General features: G+C 52.9%; 1 protein-coding gene across 3 annotated transcripts in view; it reads right to left on the minus strand.

The window, feature by feature from the left end:
* The window catches only part of Kcnab2 (potassium voltage-gated channel subfamily A regulatory beta subunit 2), an 87,561-nt gene that overhangs the window by 42,393 nt on the left and 23,917 nt on the right, over positions 1-21,251 (minus strand). For 2 of the 3 annotated variants that reach the window (XM_029476429.1, XM_021159363.2), the window contains exons 2-3: positions 3,313-3,445; positions 2,152-2,193 (exon numbers count right to left, since the gene is read on the minus strand). In XM_029476429.1, the coding sequence (XP_029332289.1) occupies positions 2,152-2,193; positions 3,313-3,389 (119 nt within the window). In that variant the 5' untranslated portion in view covers positions 3,390-3,445. Of the gene's footprint in view, positions 1-2,151; positions 2,194-3,312; positions 3,446-15,817; positions 15,996-21,251 lie in introns of those variants that run through there. The other variant, XM_021159364.2, reaches the window with a different exon arrangement.

Below are 21,251 nucleotides of genomic sequence, written 5' to 3' on the forward strand. Positions count from 1 at the left end.
TCCCTTATTGGTCCAAGAGTCGTTCAACTGGTAACCACTTCTGCCTTCAAAGGCCAGGAGCTCTGTGATGGCCATGTTTAGCACCGCATTGGTGTGGATGCTTCTAGTGATTGGCACCTTGTCTGTCCAATGAAGGAAGAGCCAGTCCTTTGAGATCATTACCAGATGTCTGACCTAACTGCTTCGTGAAACTTCTACTGGAGATCCAAAGTGCAGGATGGATCTGTGGTCTGTTGCTCCGAGGGCAAAGGACAGGATGGACCCACGGTCTCTTTGTCCGAGGGCCAAGGACAGGACAGATGGGCTGTCTGTGGTCGGCTGGTTCGAGGTTCTGCTAACGCCAGGGGAAACTCACTGCAGGCTTATGTACACCTGCGCTTTACCGGGTACCTTTTCAGCCTGCTGCTCTGTTCTTCCTTGCCCACAGGCTCTCTTGAGGATGGGGTTCAGGTGCAAGTTTGGTTTTATTACTCGGTTTCGACCAGAAAAAAAAAACAGTATGCGTTCCTCATATGCCACACAGATGGACACACATGTGTTTGCAAGCTCCAGCTTAGGTAGAGTTTGTATCCCATCAACACTGCGGGCAAAGCAGAGTCTCCCCTCTCAGACTCCCCTGTGAGGAACGAGGCCTCAGAGACAGCGGCAAAAGTCAGCCTGCGAACCCAGGCGCGGCCATGATCTTGAGGCCACGAGAAGAACACAGCTCTGCAAAGGCCCAGTGCTGACCCCGCACAGTAGAACACAGCACCCGCTCTAGGCGGTGCTCCACAGATCTGGACGGCGAGATCTGTCCTCATGGGTTAGATGCTGCAGCAGGCACTGCCATGTTGCCAAGGGTGTAGGGACGGCCATCATAGCCCAGAGTCAGGCTAAGCCAGCTAGCCTGCAGCTCAGACATCTTACTTCTTGGGCCCGGAAGTGCTTTCTGGATATGTCCTTTCCTTTGTGGACAGACGAGTGTGAGCTAGTCTAGAGGGAGGGGCAGCCTGGGCTGAGGAGAGCCTGGGCTTCTTCTTCTTCTTTTTTTTTTTAATTTAAAGATGTATTTATTTATTTATTATATGTAAGTACACTATAGCTGTCTTCAGACACTCCAGAAGAGGGAGTCAGATCTCGTTACGGATGGTTGTGAGCCACCATGTGGTTGCTGGGATTTGAACTCCAGACTTTCGGAAGAGCAGTCGGGTGCTCTTACCCACTGAGCTATCTCACCAGCCCGAGCCTGGGCTTCTTGATGCCACATCTCACCATGGCTTCCAATACACCTGCCTGAGAGCTACCCCTCCCCGCCTTGACCCAAACCAGACAGGCACTGCATACACCTTATGAAGGCATGAGCTTCAAAGCACCACCCGAAGACCCCACAGGTTGTAAGCCCATCTACACCCACATCTTCAGGTGACGGAAAGGACCAATCGGTCCAGCACAGACCCTTCCCTCTGGTAATGGAACCACAGTCCCATGGCCACAAGAGAGCCCACATACTGAAACTTTTCCTGTTTTCTCTTATAACCTTGTGATGGTGAAGGTGAATCCCACAGCCTTGAGCACACTAGGCAAGTGCTCTACCACTGAGCCCGAGGCCGAGCTGGGGAGCGAACGAGCGAGGTTCTAATGGGTAGATTTGGCTGAGAGCTGAACACATATCTTAAGCCCATTTGGTCAAATCAAGGCAGACTTCAGCAGATGGACACACATAATTAAGCCGACCGCACACTTTCACCAGGCATTGCACAGGCTCTGTGGTTAGCACTGAAGAGACATGGGTAGAGTCTGTGATTACAGACTGTACCAGCCTGCATCCCGCCCTGCCAGGGATGGGTACAGCCCTCCCCACTATTCCTTGCCCTTTGGAGTTCTGGATTGGGAGAAGGAGGAGGAGGAGCAGGGGCAAGGGGAGGAGGAAGAAAAAGAGGAACAGAAGGAGGAGCAGCAGGAGGAGGAAGAGGAGGAAGAGCAGGAGGAAGAGCAGGAGGAAGAGGAGAAAGAGGAGGAGGAGGAGGAGAGAGAAGAGGAGCAGCAGGAGTGAGGAGGAGGAAGAGCAGCAGCAGCAGCAGGAGGAGGAGCAAGAGGAGGAGGAGGAGCAGGAGGAGAAAGAGGAGGAACAAGAGGAGGAGGAGGAGGGAGAGGAGGAGGAGGAATTATTACCTGTAAAACTGGAGCTGTCTTTTGGGACTCCCATACCGAGTACTTCGGATAGCAATGGAGGAAAGAGAGGGGGGAAGAAGAGGAGAGAAGACAGTATGCAATTGGCATCAGCCACAGGCAGGTGCAAGCTCAGAATCCATCACTGATATCCCGCAGCCCCCACCCACCACGCATCTCCATCCCCAGCTCCAGGCTAAGCTAAGCTCTAGCCCATGTACAACCAAATGCTCTGCAGCAGCGCCACCGAGTGGCCAGTGAAGCAGAGGTCTGAAGCCTGCATGCTCTGGTCCCGGATGGATCCAGAGGCACCTAGGCTTCTTCCCTGCAGTAGACTCTGAGTGAGCGTCTGGGTTTTCTTTTTTTTTTTTTTTTAAGCCCCACCCCCAGCTCGCGTCTGGATTTTTAATAAGCCTTAGATCATGTTTTACAACATGCTTGAGAACAGCCGCTAAAACACACCCTGACAGGAGGGCCTGAGACTCCGGGGTCCTTCCCAGGATAGACACCTCTTTCCCCAGTTTTCCAAAGACACTTGCAACAGTTCAGGGTCCACTCATTATCTACAAAGGGCCGAATTCCCAGAATATATAGGCTGTTGGGGTTCTATCCGGCCGTCATCTTTCACGATGGTGATGTTACTTTGGGCTTCCTTTGCGGGCTCTGCAGCCAGTGGCTCACCAGCGCCCCCTACAGGAGGCCTGTTGTTCAGAAAGGCTGGATCACACAAGGCGTCACACAAGGCGATCAAGATTGCCCTGTAAGTCTGGCTGTTGCTGGCCTTTGGAAAATGGGCAGGTGCCAGTCCCTAAATGCCTGTGAGCTCCTTGAGAGCAGCCTCCCAGACGCCTCTGGGTGGGATACCAGAGACCACTGAGTAGTGATGTGCACAGCGAGAACACTGCTCTGGGCCCTGCTGAGGGGCTCAGGTAGCCTCAGATGACATTTCCAAAGGGCCAGGAACCAGAAACAAATTTCTCTTGGCCCAGAGCCATCCGGAAATTCTTACCTTCTTTCCAACTATAGCTTTGGAAGTTTCCATTCTCTTCCAGGGGGGCTGTGTATGTCACAACCCTGTTAGCTGTCCATTGAGACCTTAGTCCTTCCCCAGGGGAAGGTGGCTGCCTCAGGGACTCCTCAGAGGAGGAGGCCTGGGTGACTTACCTGTAGATCATCCCGGGGGAGCCTGTCTGCCGCAGGGAGAGTCGAGCTGGGGACCCCGTGGTTGATTCCGGATACATGGGGCCGGCCTCACTTATCCAGACAGATCAGTGTGCCTTTTCACAGAGGGGGAATCCTGAGAGAAGATACAAAGGCAAGGGGTGGTGGTTAAAAAAAGAGACTGAGCAGGTTTGGGCTGTTTGAGCCACCCACCCTTCCTCAGACAGACTGCCCACCCCGTGGGTGCTAACGGGCCACTGAGGAAGATCCCATCTCTCCACTGCACACCCCAATGCCACTGCTCACACGAGGCAGAAGGGTCTGTGGACTTGTCTTCCCCTGATCTGTACCCCTTGCTCCTGATGTCATCGCACAGCAGCTTCCTGTGTTGCCCTGACATTCAGGGGATTTTCTTTGATATCCCCAATGACCCCTGGGATTCCCCTCCTTGTGCAGGGTCCTGCCCTCGAGCATGGCTGGATCCAGTGTCTTGACTATGACCTAATGTGGCAAAGGAGATGGGCTGTCACTGAATGACATCGACTGTAATTTCTGTCCTGCTGGCTGACCCCTCCCTTTCCAGCTCTAACGATGTGGGTTGCTGCGTGGAAGAGATCCGGGTTGTAGGAACTGAGGCCTTAGCCCAAAGGTCAATAGAGGCAACTTCTCTCAGATGACCCTGGGGGCTTGGACCCTTCACTAGTTGGGTCTTCCCATGAAGCCCTCCGCCCCAGGCCTGACCAGCACTTGCATAGCAGCTCACAGGGCCCATAGCTGTGCTTAGCCAGGGCCTTCTGAACTCTAGGCCCACAGACACCCTGATAATATGCTGTCTGGAGCCACTAAGTTACGGGTCATTGCTATAGCAGCAGCAGGCGATGGTGGAGCCCTGGTCAGTGTCCTAGCTGCTTCGGATCCTCTCAGCTCTGCTCTCCTGATCCCCTAGCAGGGTAGGCATCTGCTTCCAAAGGCACCTTGTAAAGTGGCTCCCTTTTCCCTCCCCTGGCACTGCCTCCTGGCCTATGCTCTGCCTGTTGGCTCTCCTCGGACCCCTTCATCCACACACACGGCTACCTTCTCTTCTTCTTCTTTTTTTTTTTTTTAAAGAGAGAGATTTATTTATTATTTATTATAAGTACACTGTAGCTGTCTTCAGTCGCCCGGATGGTTGTGAGCCACCATATGGTTGCTGGGATTTGAACTCAGGACCTTTGGAAGAGCAGTCAGTGCTCTTACCCGCTGAGCCATCTCGTCAGCCCTACCTTCTCTTCTTAACAGGCCACACTCATGCCCCTCACAGCCTCCAGAGTCTTAACATTGCCAACCCCTTCCACCCAGCTGACCCCTTCAGATCCCCGGGCAGTTCTAGACCTGTCTGCCTGCGGGTCTGGCTGTTCCAGATTCTCTGTGTTGAAGTTCCAGAAAGTCTGTTAAGTGCCACGCACCTGGCCTCAAAAAGGCCCAGATGAAGGTTCCTGGCTCAAATTCACAGAGCCAGCTGGGCGTGGTGGCGCACGCCTTTAATCCCAGCACTCGGGAGGCAGAGGCAGGCAGATTTCTGAGTTCGAGGCCAGCCTGGTCTACAAAGTGAGTTCCAGGACAGCCAGAGCTATACAGAGAAACCCTGTCTCGAAAAACAAAACAAAAAAAGAAAAAAAATTTGCAGAGTCCCACTTTCATGGGCAAAGGGGTTTGGGATTGGCAGTGACCCCCTGAAATTGGAGGGTGACGTTTAGCTAGGCAGCCACTTTGCCAATGTTTCTTTTTCCTTAGAATCAAAACTTCCTTTGACCACTGGCTGACCCTGGCCAGCATTGCCTGGTGGAGGTCCTGATGCGGTCTCCTCTGGGTTACAGGCGTGAGTACCTGCATGGGTGCCTGTTGGAAATGGGACAGATGCCAAAAGCAGTGTGGAGCCATCGTGAGTGGCGAGGTTGATGGGGGATGCCTGCGATTTGACCTCAACATTGAAGTATCCGGTGCACATTGAAGTATCCGGTGCATGGCTTACACTGAGGTCTCTTGGTCCACTATGCAAAGGTTGCTGAGCTGTGATAACGTGATCCTGACCGTCTCCCTGAAGTCCCCCAGTGTCCACTTTCCCCACCAATCACTGTCCTCACTTGTGTGTGTGTGTGTGCACATGTGTGTGCACAAGTGTGAATGCACATGGAGGCCAGAGGTGTCCTCTGCAATCAGGTGTCTGTCACACTTTTTTGAGACCGCGGCTCTCACTGAACCTGGAGCTATCAACTGGGCCACACTGGCTGGCCAGCGCACCCCAGAACTCTCTCTGTTTCTCCAGGATTGAAATTATAGGTATGCACTGCTGCTCCTAGCTTCTCTTTAATTCTTTTTAAAGAAAGGGTCTCATGATGTCACCCTGGCTGACACTGGTCTTGAACTCACAGACCCACCTGCCTCTGCCTCTGCCTCCCAAAGGCTGCAATTAAACACATGTTCCACCACGCTTTGTCACACGCATGCACCACCATACTTGGTCACAGGCATGCACCACCACACTTGGTCACACGCATGCACCACCACACTTGGTCACACACATGCACCACCATGCTTGGTCTTGCATCCAGCCCTTTATGTGCATCTGGGGATCAAATTTTTGTCCCAATGCTTGGGTAGCAGACACTTTACCAAATGAGCCATCTGCTCAGCCCTCATCTTTGTCTTTTACAACATGATTCCTTCAGGTCACTGGTGCTCTGAGGCACTGGCCATTGCCCAGTTCTCTGCAGGAATCTGCTCACAGGTCCTAGAGGGAGATGTGGCTGCAGGACCCCACAGACACTGCCCTTTTGGGTGGCAAGCTGGCAGGAGTTCAACCTGTTCAGTGTTTCTCCTTGGAGAGTGGCTGGTCACCTGGCACTGGGGACTGCAGGACCTCAAGGGCAGTCTCTCCTTTAAAACTTATCACTGCTCACACCCTCTCTCTCTCTCTCTGGTGAATCAGGCACATAGAATCCTACCTTCTCACTGAAGTTGTTATAAAGTTGGACACCATGACTTCCCTCGTGAAGAAAACACTGGCCTAGCCTTACTGCAGGCAGGCTCTGGAGGCTGCCTGTGTGAGCCGTACATAAGGGTGCCACTCTGAAACAGTGTTTGGCTGAGGAAGGGACAGAGGGAGGAGACCACTGCCAACATACCGAGTGCTGCCAAGGGCCAGGCACAGGCCTGCTGGGAGCCCAGAGGTCACCATGAGCCATCCAAGGGTGACATATAAATAAAAGTGCCAGTCCCACAGCCACAGGGGGAGGATGGGAGACAGGGGTCTTCACTCAGATTGCAGAGAGGACTTAGCCCCCTCCACACACTGTTCTAGCTCTGGCTTTTGCTGAGACCACCAGCAGCAGTGGAACTATGGCCGTAGGGATGATTAATGACAGAATTACAGAATGACAAGCAGTGTACCTTGAGAGGGGGTTCGAGGGATGGGATGAATGAGAGTCTCTGATTCTTGGATGTGGGTGGGCCGAGAACTGGCACTTCTGATATTCTTGGGTATCACCAATGCTCTGGCGCAGGGACCTCAATGTGGGAAGCCACTGGGCAGGACATCAGTTCCTGACTTCCAGCTGGAGCTGGAGGGCCAAATCCAGCCTGCTGACAACTGTTGTCAATAAAGTTTTATTGAATCATTTCCTATTCAGTTTGCTGTGGGATGGGCTGCTCTGCAGGGTGGGAGTGTAGCAACAGAGACAAAGAGAGGTGAGAATGTTCTCTGGCCTGTCACTTAAGTTTGCTATGCATGTTTCAGGCTACAGGGGTTAGACAACGTCCTGGCTCCTTTCCAGAGGGTCCTTTCAGCTCTGCCCCATAGCTTCCTATCCAACCACCAAGGAAACACATCTCCAGGAGCCTGCTCCTCCAGACCAGCACTGGCAGCCTCTGCATTCATGGCATCTGCCTTCTCTCCTGGGGCTCCTGGGAGGTTTGGCTGTGAGTGACCAGCTTCAGAGTCTCGTTAGCCCAGGCTGGCTTCAGAGTCTCCTTAGCCCAGGCTGACTTTAAATTTCCGACCCTCCTGCGTCCATCTCCCAATGTTACAGGTGCGTACCACCATGGCGCCGCGTCAAACTCAGGGCCGTGTGCTGTGCTTTCTACCAAATGAGCAACATCTTAGCCTGACATAATTACGATTCTACCCACCGGGGAAAGAACGTCAAAGCAGAGTTTTCTCTGAGACAAGAGAATGCTCTGCCTTCAGGAACATTCCCGAGGAGGATCTCACGGACAGACTCCAGTTCTTGCCTCCCTGTGAAAGCCACTCTTGCTGAAGTCTGATGCTGTCTTACGGTGGGCCACAGCAATGCAGCCCTCATCCCCTTGACTGAAAGGGGACTCTCATAGGCTCTTCTCTGTCCCGTGGCTGTGTGGTTCCTGTCTCTAGGCTGCCTGTGTGGACCTTGCCGACCTCCCTCAGAGTCTGGGAGCTGCTCAAGTTCTGCTTTGCTTTCTCTGAACCCTGTTCCTGTCCTGGGACCAGATGTTCCTGTCTCCACCCTGCAGCCCGGTCTCTGACCCCCTTTATGCACCTACTGAGATTTCCTGGGATCTCCATGAGAAAGTGACACACTGTTTCGGCCTCACATGTCAGATCCTGAGCTCTCAGCAGTCCCACCTGCCGCCCTGTCTTTTGCAAGGCCAGAGATCCAATGAGTCTTTCAGGTGCTTAGTCCAAATTCCCGGGGGTCTTTTAACTCATTCCATCCCCAGCCCCACCCACTGCTGGGTGCCTCATTGTTCCACAGGCTTTACGACAGTTTCCTAATTGGTCACCAGAGGCCATCTTTTTTTTTTTTTTTTTTTTTTTTTTTTTTTTTTTTTGAGACAGGGTTTCTCTGTGTAGTCCTGGCTGTCCTGGAACTCACTCTGTAGACCAGGCTGGCCTCGAACTCACAAATCCACCTGCCTCTGCCTCCCAAGTGCTGGGATTAAAGGCGTGTGCCACCACTGCCGGGCAGTGGCCATCTTTATCCCATCATCAGCCTCTTCCACAGGGAGCCAAGGGCTTCTCCTGGGCCATGGCTCCAGTCTGCCACTACTGTGGTCACATCTCTCCTGAAGCTTCGGTTCCATCTAGAGCAAAAACCAGATACCAGCTGATACCTCCCAGCGGCCTGCCTGCTCTGGGGGACTAACCTCACCCAGCAGGTGGCCCCCATTTTGTACAGCAACCCAGGCAATTCACCCAACGGTGGATCCCTGACCTTTGACTCCAGACGTCTACCAAGTACCCTGCCTTGTCTCTATGCCAGGCTCACTCTGGATGTCCCTGCACACTTCGTCCTAAACGCCAACCCTCTCCCCACGTTCACTCGTCACTTGGACCTTTCCTGAGTGACTTTCCCCCCCCTAGAACCTGTCACTACTGACCCTCCTAAAGGTCACCCCACTTTTCTCTTTCCACAAGAGCTCTGCTGGTTCTGTGAAGGCCGGGTGCTGTGTGTCCTGTGTTCCTGCAGTGCCTGGCACTTGATAGACAAGTGTTATTGAATGAGCAAAAGACTGTAACTCAGCCCACTGGAAAGGGTGGGAGCTGGGCAGCCCGTGTCACTGAAGGTGGCCGTGGGCTGTGACCTTGACTGGGTTGGGACTCTGAGGTTCAGTGGTAGCCTTCTCTGGTGTGCAATCTCTGCTTTGCCCAGCAGGGACGCTCATAGCACCTAAAGGTGTGGGAAGGGAATTAACTACAATCCTGGGAGAGGGAGTTCTGGTCGCAGGGACACCAAGAAGTGTTAGTTTGGAGATCAAGGTCCCTCGGAACCAGTAGTCCCCTGACTCCGGACCCACAGCTATCTCAGGATTGGCCACTAGGCAGGTGCATCGGTCTTCAGAGCTCATGAGAAATTTGTCTTTTAAAAATCCTGTAGATCTGCAGCCCAGCTCACCACCTCTGTTACTTCTCCGGGAAAGAAGGGGCTTGGCGGGATTTCCCACAGCCCCTGCTCTGCATTCAGGTTGCAAGAATTGCGGGCAGAGCCCACCTCTCGGCTCTGTAGCTGTCGCTGTCCAATCAGGAGCAACTGCACCTGCCGAGCAGCCAATCCCGACGTGGACAACATCTAATGAGACCGCGAGCGGCCAATCCCGATGTAGCCAGCATCTAATGAGGCCGCGACTATTGGGTAGGCTGGTGCTGGGTTCAGCAGGTACCACACCACGGAAGGAGGCAGACAGTGCTGAGCTGAGTGGACCTCAAGAACTTTACAACCCTCTCCAGGCAAAGCTGGGCTGGATACCGCAGGTCCCTGACGCCCTCTGCAGTTTGAAGGACAGATAGGAGCTAGGTTGGGTGCACTTACATCCATGATCCCCCTCCACCAACCTGAGGACAGGCAGAGGCAGGACATTCGCCACAGTCTGGAGGCTGGCTTCAGACGCTCACCTCCACCGGCCAGTCCCTAGACGGCTAGCAAGGGATCTGGCTGAAGGTCAAAGTCTGGGTCCCATGAGTTTACTCATAACTGCTCTTACTGTCCCGTTCCCCACCCCCCCAATCTGTGTGTGACCTTGGGTAACTTTTTGATTTATATTTGAGGACTCTGAAGCTGGGAGCTTTACCAAGGCCTACCCAAATGTCCTTACAGAAGCAAAGAGATGTGAAAATGTTATGAGGTCAGAAGACAAAGAGATAAACCCTAGCTTTAAAAGCAGCCTGCACAGGAAGGGGAGGCTGATGGCAGGTGACAGAGAGGGGTCAGGAGGCACCATTCAAGTCCCTGACCTTTTCTCCCCAAATTATGTTGATAACTTTCAAACTTAAAAAAAAAATCAGAACAACAAACAACACCCAAGTCTTCATCCTGGACAGCAAGGGCTACCCTGTTTCCTCTCCAGTCCCCTCCTCTCCGTGTGACATATTCGCACACACGATGCACATACATGCAGACCTTTCAAGGCTATCTGAAAAAGCTCAGGCCGTCTCCCATTATCCCCGTTTCACAGAGCCACCGAATCAAGACGAATCTAAGAAAACAAAACAGCACTCGCTACGCAGGCAGCCTCTGTCCAAATTCCCGTTTTCCCCAAATTCTTGTTTAGATTTTGAAAAACCAGGATCCAGTTAAGGATCTTATACGGCATTAGCTATTTCTCTCTGGTTTCTTCCAATCTAGAAACAACTCACCAGAGTTTTCATATGTGTGTGTGTGAGCGCACGTGCATGTGTGTATGTGTGTGTGTGCTCACAAGTGTGCACTGTGTGTGGGTGCCTGTATCCACTTGTGCAGGTGTGGAGTCAGGTCAATACCAGGTGTGTTCCTCTACCTCTGTGTGTGTGCATGTGCATGCATGTTTATGAGTGTGCGCGTGCGTGTGTGTGTGTTGCTGGGGTGGAATCTAGGCTCATGTGCATGCTTTGCACATGCTCCACCACTGAGCTCTACCCTTGGCCTAACCCTGAGCAGTTTTCTCTCCTTCCAGCATTCCAGTCGCCTGTCTTGCTGACCACCCCCCAGTTTTGTGTTTTGTCTGACACTGCCTAACTACCATTCCTTCTTTGTAGCAGACTTCCTCTTTCTCACATATCCCACTAGGAATCAGTTACTCTGCCCACTGTGGGTGAGGCTAGCCCTAGGAAGCATCCACTGGGGCTCATTTTTGCTCCATCACCATCAGGAACTGTGGGAGAATTGCTTGAGGACCTGGGTCCTCTGCAACTTCTCGGGACAGAGTTTTCTCAGCCACCATTTTCTAGAAAGGCCAAATATGTCACCATCTGTATTCTGAGTGTAGGACTGGAAGCTGTGTTCAGATGAAGGATGGTATGAAAATGGATGCCTGGGCCTTGAGGCTAGCAAGACCTCCTGTGGTCTGACTGAAGGCCCATAGTTCAATACTCTGGGTCCTGGGGCAAGCTTGGGATCGGCTGGGAGACTTGAGTTTGAAATTTTTCTGGGCAAGCTGGATCTGCAGCATGACCTTAGGTAAAGATACACACAGACACAGATACACACAGACACACACAGTCAGAGACACACATAGACACAGACACATACAATCAGAGACACACATAGACACAGACACAGACACACACAGACAGAGATACACACACACACACACACACAGATACACACAGACACAGATACACACAGACACACACAGACAGAGATACACATAGACACAGACACAGACACACACACAGATACACACAGACAGAGATACACATAGACACAGACACACACAGACATACACAGACATGCAAGCCCTGGGTCACAGTAGACCAAGGAGCCTGTTGGCTCTGTACCTTAGTTTTTTGTGTATAGAATTGGAGTCTGGACTCTATGACCTTAAATTCTCTATTAAAGCTTATGATAAAGAGTCTATTATTCTGGGGGTTAGTGCACCCCAGGATGTGAAAACAAACAGCTGTTGAAGAACCTTGTTTTGAGCTCTTAACCTCGGGGAGATTAAAGATGGGAATCCAAGTCCACTGAGAGCTGCCCAGGGCTCCTTGTCTAGATGGGAAGAAGCTAGGGACTGTATGGGCAGCTTAAGGTAGGAAGTCACAAGAGGCGAATTCTGGGAGTTGAGGTCAGAGATGCACAGGAATAGCAGGTGATTTCCTGTTTGGCTGGGGGACACAAGCCTGGATACCCAGATGTCCTGGCTGGCACCTGAGGAGGCAGGCACAGGAGGAAGGGACGAGGTTGAGTGGCTGAGCTGAATCTCTCCGGTCTCTCAGGGTCCCTCTCCCCTGAGTGATGTGACTGTCAGCCACGGGTGCTTGTCACCTTCCCTCTGGTGCAGTCACCTTCCCTCTGGTGCAGCCATGTGACTTGCTCCAGCTAAAGAGGTTCCAGCCACGGCCAAAGGAGACTTGTCTTTGAAACCTTGCTGTTGCCATGGAGAACTGTCCCTGACACCTTGCTGTGCCTGAGACACCTTGCTACATGTGTAGGGGCGCTGGCCTCAAGTGGGTCACACCCTTCCTCCGAAGGCATACTGAACACACGCTCCCATGGCCTGCTGCAGGATCCCTGCACAGCAGGAACATGTCGCTTTGGGTAGAATCCTCGGTCCCGCAGTCAGTGCAATGGGAAGATAAATGAGCCCATGGTACCTTGGGGAGGCTTGCGTGTTGTGAGCATCACAGGACCTGGCTATGCCTGGTGTGTTTCTTAAATAGCTGCCAGCCGCAGCTCCTCCCTGGTCACAGGGCTTACATGGCCACTGAACCTGCTCACATCTCATGTTCCCGCCCTCAGTCAGGCCATGCTCCCCATCTTCCTCATTGTCAAGTGTTTTTGGCTGGCGTTCTTCCTTTCTGCTTTCTCAGAAGGAGGCTTTCTTTCTTTCTTTCTTTCTTTCTTTCTTTCTTTCTTTCTTTCTTTCTTTCTTTCTTTCTTTCTTTCGAGACAGGCTTTCTCTTTGTATCCTTGGCTGTCCTGGAACTCACTAAGAAGACTAGGCTGGCCTTGAACTCACAAAGGTTCGTCTGCTCCCGCCCCCTAAGTGCCAGGATTAAAGGTATACACCGCCACACCCAGCTGAGGCTAGTCTTTTTGTAATCACCACTAGCCATGCTCAGAGAGGCCATGCTGCTCACAGAGTCTTGAATGGTGTGCATAGACTTAGGTCCTCTGTGGCTTCATCTAGATTCTGAATTCTCCCAAGAATTCAAAGGCTGCTCCCCGAGCCCTTTGGACTGCTGCCAGTACGTGCTGTCTACTATCACCTGTCAAAGGCCCACAGCATGAACGAGCCCAGCCCTGGCACCTGTGCCACATGGGGAAGACACTTGAAGGTATGGCTATCAGACGAGAATGTGGGAGACCGCCTTGAAAACCTGCTTCCGCAACAACATCACGTCCACACTGACCTCTGTCCTCGTATCCCCCAGGGCAGGAGAGTGTCCACTCCATCAAAGCAGGTACCTGTGTGTAGCCTAGAGCCTGAACAGCCCTGTGTGTATGGCCGTACTCAATGCACATGACCTGAAGGGACAGAAGGGAGGAGGCTGGTGCCCGCTGGGTGTGCCACAGTCCGGGGGCCTTTCAGAAAGCCTAGCCTGAAGGAAGGCCTCACACTTCTGCTCACTAAGCTGATGTAATTTTGCTTATCCTGACTCTAATGTTGGGAGTCTCATCAGAGCGCTAACATGCCTCCTGGGACGGTTGCCTAGCCAATCTGGCAGGCAGGGCCAGGGCCTCCCTCTAGGCTGGGTGCTGACGAGGCGCCTCGTGAAGAGACAGGAAGAGGTGTAACCGCTGGAAACCACACACCATGCTTGAGCGACACACCCTTCCTCTCTGCTGAGAAAGGGGCTCTAAGAGGAACCCACTCCTCTCCCTTGGGCCAGAGAGAGCAGTCTCCCCAAGGCTGGGCTCCCCTGCGAGTCAGTTATGCTTGCGGGGAGCAGGCAGAGGGCCTGGATGCTTGTAGGGCCCAGGCTGGGATCTGGCGTCAGCACAGCCCAGCTCCCCACGGGCACCATCTGGATCCTGTTGAGATGAGGTGTAGGTGTGAGGAGAACCACAGTCACACAAGCAGGGGGTGGGGGTGAGGACGGGGCAGGGTCTTGGCCAGGACCTCATGTGTTGGTAGTCATAGGCGGATTTCAACAGGGTGCCTTCCTCAATCGCTCTTCATCTTAGTTTTGGAGACAGAGTCTCTCTGAACCTAGAGCTCACTGATCTATCTAGACTGGCCGGCCAGCAAGCCCCAAGAGTCCTTCTGTCCTGTGCCGGGACTATGAGCACAGATAGTCATGTTCAACTTTTGACATGGGCGCTGGGGATCGAACTCAGATCCTCAAGCTTGCATGGTAAACCCTTCACCAACTGAGCCATCTCCCATCACAAAGATAGCCCCTAAATCCCGAGGCCTTGGAGGAGCAGGGCAGAGGAAGGAGGGAGGGTGGGAGGCTGGTAGAGGAGCCTGACAATCTGACACAACCAGTGGAATATTACATGACACAGATGAGGACTCGCTGTCCTTTAGGGAGATCGTGGTCTAAGGGCTTCACCTTAACCTTCCCAACGCTCCATCTCACCCCCCATTCTCACCATGCAGAACACAAACCAGCTCCATGAAGACAACTCACCACTGAGCAACGGTTACAATTAAAAAAGAAACGACAACTCACCACTGAGCAACCGTTACAATTAAAAAAGAAACTCCAGCTAACAAGCATCCCACCTCCGTACAACACAATGTTACAATGTCCACACTCCTTTTCCTGTATGACAGACACCTGACAACTCACAGCCACACATCTTACACCTACAGACTGAGCTTCCCTGTGCACAGGGACAGCTTACGTTTGCTGGGTCAGCAGCTGGGGACCCCCCGAGTCACGCCAGACTCCCACTCCTAGAAGGATATTTAGATCCTGGGCTCGGGCGGGGCTCAGCATTCTCAACCTGCAAGACACCACCCTGTGGTTGTAGCATCACCCATGTCTGGTGAGTCTGGGAGGATTCCTCCTGTCCCTACCCCATCATCCCAGCATCTTTCTCAGAACTCAGGCAAGTCCCACGTAGAGTCGGTGCAGGGACCTCCTGACCACAGCCCTCCAATCCCCCCGGCCCTACCCCTGCTCCATCACACCTCTTGACAGCTACAGTAGATGCTATGCAGTGCTCAGGGGAGGAGACCCCGCACCCCATCCCCTCACTCCCAGTGCTGATGGCTCTGAGCAAGCCTCGGGATCCTGGCCCAGTGCTCTTGGCTGTGGCGGCAACACTCTGCGTTCTCAGGTGGAAGTCCCTCCTCTCTCTTCCGTCCTCCCTTCAATGCACACAAGGCACTGGGATGTCTTGCAAATACTGGGAAGCCTACAGCTTTGTCCTCACCCTTCCCCCACACTGTGGCCACATCCTGTACCCTTACTCTGCAGTGTGTCCATGCGCATGCTGTGTGGGGCGCTCCCTCTCAACACTGACCTTTCCCCTGGCATGGTGACACCTGCCTTGCATGGGGCTGTAGGGAAGGGGAGAGCTCTGTAGTTTCCCACCCTGGCTTTCTACTCAGCCTGCAGAAGGGCAGGGGGAGCCAGGAAGGATAGGAACTCTAACGTTCCTTGTCAAGGCAGAAGGCCTCACTTCTCCTAGAGACTAGGAGAGAGCAGACAGCAGGCTTCTCCAGGAGTCACTCGCTGCTCAGCAGCTGGCACTCACACCCACTTCTGGGAAGGAACAGAGGCACCCCGCAGAGCCCCTGATCTCCTAGTGGCTCCCCCTTTCCACCCCAGGGATGAAAGCAGAGATCAGTGGGGAGCTGTGTCAGTCGGGCCTCACCACAGCTGTGAGTGCCTCCAACTGTCTGAGCAGCGGCGGCTGTGCCTTATGGTTGCTGTGGGTCCTGGAAGGTTGGACAGGAAGCGGCACAAGAACACAAGGAACCTAGGGTGGGGCAGCAGGGTATTTGTGCAAGAGCTAACCCTGGGTATTCAGGAGCTCCAAGGCTTGCCCAGGGAGCCGGCACAGCCTTGTACCAGAAAAGGAAACGTGCCCTGGAAAGCCCGTGCCCAAAGCACCCTGGGTACCTGCTGTGGACCGGGACCTGCAGAAGAGACACGTTCCGCATGTTGGGTAGATGGCTGAGTCACTGTCTGCTGAACTGCATGCCTCCAAGGACCACGGGCCCAACAGGAAGTTGGTGCAGCAAGCGCCAGGGCCCCATGTGCAGCAACTGCACACTCAGAGACTAACAAACCAGGGCCCCTAAGGCACACCAGGGTGTGGTCTCTGGTGGGAGGGCCCAGCCACCCTGGGTACGTGGACAGTGTAGCTGCCTAGGGGACAGGAGTTTGGGGGAAGAGGGAGTCACAGTAGGATAGAAGAGGCATCCTTTGTGTTTCTGCTTCCTGTGCACAACGTCCTCCCAGAAGGAGGGATGGATACTCTATCGCTTGGAACTCTTTTTCAAGCTGGGAAGGGACCAGCTTCTAGTGAGTCCTGGTGATGTTTAAGGGAGCTTTTTTTTTTTTTTTCGGTTTTTCGAGACAGGGTTTCTCTGTGTAGCCCTGGCTGTCCTGGAACTCACTTTGTAGACCAGGCTGGCCTCGAACTCAGAAACCCGCTGGGATTAAAGGTGTGCGCCACCACACCCAGCTTAAGGGAGCTTCTTATTGGAGCCAGCATTGTACAAAGCCCCGTTTGGCTGTCACCTATCAGTCCTTCCCCACAGCCCTGGGACAGGTTCTGCCAACCACCTTCCTCTCTACCCTGGAGGCTCATGCACATGGCTGGGATCTAACCCAAGTCTGGCTGACTTCAAGCTGTGTTCTGAGGTTTCTGCCTGTCCTACAAAGAACCAGGTGACTTGGCAGGTGTAGACAAGGGTGTCCCAGGGAGACTGGGTCACAGGGGGAGCCTCGTGTTGTGGGAAGGTTTCCTGCTGCCCTGTAGTCTCTGCCACACCCTCAGGACAGCCTCGGAGTGGTAGAACCCCAGCTTAGCTTAACCAGGCTGCCCGCACCCTGGTGAAAGCCTGAGCTCTCTGACTGAAGGAAAGACAGGAATTGCCCAGAATATTCTGTCTCCCACTGCACATTCTGTCAGCCACCTGCACTGGACGAAATCTTCAGCCCCAGCCCTAACCTGTTCTTTCTATTCAGTTTTCAGAAGGGAGAGGGTCTGCATCTTCATCCGGAGTGCTAGGCTCTGCAGCCTCTGCGGCTCTCCTGCACCAGAAAAGGCGCTATTGAGGGACGGACCCCCTGGGAAGGAAAATATTTGGAGAGATGGATGGGAGAAGGAGAGAGAAAAGGGAAAAATCCTCCAAATGTTCTGCAAGAAACCCAAATGTTGGGAAATGAACAAGCAGGAGAAGGAAGAAGAGAAAAATCAAGAGACACCATGACTGAGAGAGATGGAGGAAGAAGGAAAGGCCCCCTGTATGGAACCCAGCCTACTCCATGAGCCCCGACTCCTTGCTGCGACTTTACTTTAGGCTCACAGACGTTAAACAGCCCTCAAGGCCACTCAGCAGACCAACGGAAAAGCAGGACAGGGCCCACGTCAGGCTTTGTCTTCTACACAGAGCACCTTTCCCTGCTCTGGAGCCCCACTTGGGTCTCTGGCTTTGGACAGGGTATCCTTGATCTGTGGTGTGCTCCTGTGCAGTGCTCCTCTCAATCCCAATATGGAAGACATCTGCAAACATGGGCTTTGCCCAGGTCTATAACAACTCCGACGGCTAGTACCAGATCTCAGGGGCAACAGATGAAGTCAAATATCACAGGCAGACTCCCAAGCCTCACCAGCTGCTCCCACCAAGGCAATCTCTGGCTTCCACTCCATTCCCGGCCGGCCCTTAAAGTAAATCTCGGCCCGGCATGCTGGTGCATGCTTTTAATCCCGGCTCTCAGGAGGAAGAGGCAGGTGGATCTCTGGGAGTTCAAGACCAGCCTGGTCTAGGTAGTGAATTTCATCCATGTCTACACAGTGAGAGCCCATCTTAATAAAAAGTCAGTCTTGGTTCTATAGCTATCTTGAGTGTCTTGTTAATTAAGTTGCTTTGGAGCAGAGGACATAGCTCAGTTGGTAGAGTCCTTGCCTAGCATTCAGAAAGCCCTGGTTTGGATCCCCAGCATTGTATAAACTGGTCATGGTGGTGCATACCTTATATCCCAGTGTTCTGATGGTAGAGGCCGGAGGATCAAGAATCCAAAGCCAGTCTGGGTTATACAGTGAGTTCCAGGCTAGCCTGGGCTACCTGAGACCCTGTTTTAAACAAGCAAGAAAATTACTTTGGACCAGGAAGGCAGATGACTGGAGGCAAAGTCAGAAGGTTAGAAGCATCCAACTTAAAATGCTGTCAATAGTAAAAAGACACCCACAGAAGGGGTGAGGTGGGGCTGGTACCTGCTAAGGATACAGCTGACAAGGGACCAACACCCTCACAATATGGTAGACTCCTTAAGCAATAACCTGGCCAGAAGACAGGCAAAGGCCTCGAAGATACATTGTTCCAAAGATGCTAGGATGGGGATGGCAACATAAACAAGATGCTGAGTAACACCCACATGTCAGAAAATGCACAGCAAACCACAAGGAACTACTACTACCTCAAGTCCGCCAGGATGGCCACCGCCAGAAACCCAGAGAGTCACAGGCAAGCGAGACGCAAATCCCTGTGCACTGCTGGTGAGCGTACCACAGTTTAGTCTCCGTAGAAAACAACCTAGAGGTCCCTCAGAAACATGCATACATGCACACCTGCACACGACCCTGCAAGTTCACTTCTGGGTCTGTCCTCTGGATAAGTGTCCCTCACTGGCACAGGTGTTGGTGGTACTGTTAAGAACCGCATGGGACCTTATGGAGGCAGAGCCTTGCAAGAGGGGGAGCCACTGAGGTTGGGCCTTAAGGCTGTATAACTCGGCCTCATTTCCTGTTCACACTCTGCTTCCTGAGTGAGGCTGAGTGAGAACTGCGACACCCTACTCCTAACCAACGCCGTACCTTGCAGCGACTCGTCCCCACCATGAGAAACTGTGTCCCCTTAGAACTGTGAGTCAAAGAAATCCCTTCTCCCTCAAACTGTTCTTGTCAGGGTATTTTATACAGCATGGGAAGGCAGCCTCCCCTCCCCCGAGATTGAAAGCAGCATCTTATGGAAGTGTTTGTACATCCGTGTTCATGAGAGCCTTGTTCACATGGAAGAGAAATGAATAATTAGTGGGCAAGCCAAATGTAGTCTAACCATAGAAAGGAATGCTATTTCCTTACAAAGGGAAGAAAATGTACACTTGTCACCACCTTGGGGACTGTAAACCAGCCACAAAAACATAGTGTGCACACTAAGAGACAGGAGTGGGGTTGTATGGGCAAACAGGAGGGTGTTTAGTGGGAGGGGTTCAGAGGAGGACGGTGGCATGGACTTGCTTCAGTATGAGGGGCCTGGCCGCCACTGAGCTGCACGCTTACAATGGCAAGCTATATGATCTGTCTCTTACAATGACAAAATTGAACGCACATGTCACATACTCAACAAACATTTGCATAGTCCTACAGTCTGGCAGGTACGTCTGCCATATGATCTCCTATATGGGAAGGCCTGGGACACGGCCTGCAGCTGCGTCCTGGTGTGTGTGGCTTCTGGAAAGACCTGTTCCATGACAGAAGGGGACATTCCTGGTATGGCTGCAGCTAATTTGGGGTATCCCAGCAGGAGATATTGGGGTGGGCCAAGCATGGATGGTGTCGTGCAAAGGGTGAGGAGCCATGTTGCAGTGGACTGTCCCCCCATGTAATGAGTACCTTGCTGATCTGGAACCACCAAAACTCTTTTGTTAAGTGACACCAGCACAGTGGTCCCCTCGCCTCCCCACCCCCCGCACCCCATGTCCCAGTTTGGTTTCTGTGATGAACACCATGACCAAAGGCGACCGGCAGAGGAAAGGGTTTGTCCAGTTACTGAGGGAAGGGACTCAAGCACAGGGGTCACGAAGCATGTTTCTTACCTCACTTCCTCTGGCTTGCTTGGCTACCTTTCTTAATACAGCCTATGCCCATCTGTCTAGGGATGGCACTGCCCACAGTAGGCAGGCCACTCCTACATCAACTAGCAATCAAAAAGATACCCCACAGACATGACCACAGGCCAATATGATGGAGGCACGCCCAGGTTCTCAGCTGACTTTCAAGGTTAGACATCCCACCATCCCAACCTGGTTCTCGATACTTACATAGCAGATGAACACAGTTCATCTCTGGGCCAGCATGGTGAGGGTGCACATCAGAGAAGATACAAGAGAACCAGGCTCCTGTGACATGACCCTCCAAGTGTGAGGTGCTGGCAGCCTGGCACAGAGCTCTGGGGATGCAGTTTCCTAAGCATGTCCCCACACTGCTGGGTATCAACCTCTCCTGCCCTGCAGGACCCGGTGCAGACTATCCACTGAACAGCAGGAAGGCTGACAAAAGGTTCTTTTGTGTGTCCATTTCAAATGGTCTTCTCTGTGCCTGCACCTGTCGGGCCCACTCGGGTCTCTCGAGACAGATGACAAATTGGGTCCCTCTGCTGTGTGACATTCTTTCCTGCATCCGAGGACATCTGGCATTGCTCTCCCCACCCTGTTCTGGAGAGAAAGCCGTGGGCTTCGGATCCTCCCCCGCAAGCGTCTGCCATAGGCTGATCTGTTTCTTTTTGGACTGAGGCAATGGGACATGCTTTGTGTGGGCTGATACACTGAACCCGTCCCAAACCTTAAAGGCAGGCCAGATGATGGCGCCTGGTGCCCAAGGGCACTTGCGGGTGAACACAGAGCAGGAACCCAGCTACGGAGCTTGTATATTTGCTCAGGCAGCAGTTGGTATGGCTGGGTTTTGGAACGTAAACACCCAGGCCACCCTCTTTCTAAAATGACAATCACCCAGCGCTCAGGGCAGTGACTCTTGTCCAGTCTGTGTCTTTGTGGGGAGTGTCCTGGGTGAGGCTGGCAAACGGCTGCTGGCTGAGGGCCAGAACAAAACAGCCACCTGACTTTGATCATTTCTAAATGGTGGGTAGAACACGGGGAGGGGGTGTGTGCATCTATGGTAACTCATGGATTGTATAAAGTTCAAACGTGCGTAAGTGAAATTTTGTGACAGCCATACTTACTTGTCTCAGCTTGGTCTGTCATCACAACATATTGGGGACAAGGAGGCTTATACAATGGACATTTCCTTCTCATAGGTCTGGAGGCTACAAGGCTAAGATCAGGTGCTAGTTGATTCTTGCTGGCTCAGTGGCTGCGTGGCCTCCTTTGTTCTGGGTTGTCATAGGCAGAGCAAACTCTGGTGGCCTTTGCTTTCTTGTAAAGACAGAGACTTCAACAAGGGGCTCAATTCCTCAGGGCCCTGTTTATCCTGATCCCCCCCCCAACTCCCTGTCAACACCTTCCCTCTTCACACTGCAGGTAGGGCTTCAATGAATGGCGTGGAGGGAATGGCCACATCCAGCCTGTGTAGCTGTGTCTGTTGTCAGTG

This window comes from Mus caroli, chromosome 4 (assembly GCF_900094665.2).
Source record: "Mus caroli chromosome 4, CAROLI_EIJ_v1.1, whole genome shotgun sequence".
NCBI lineage: Eukaryota > Metazoa > Chordata > Mammalia > Rodentia > Muridae > Mus > Mus caroli.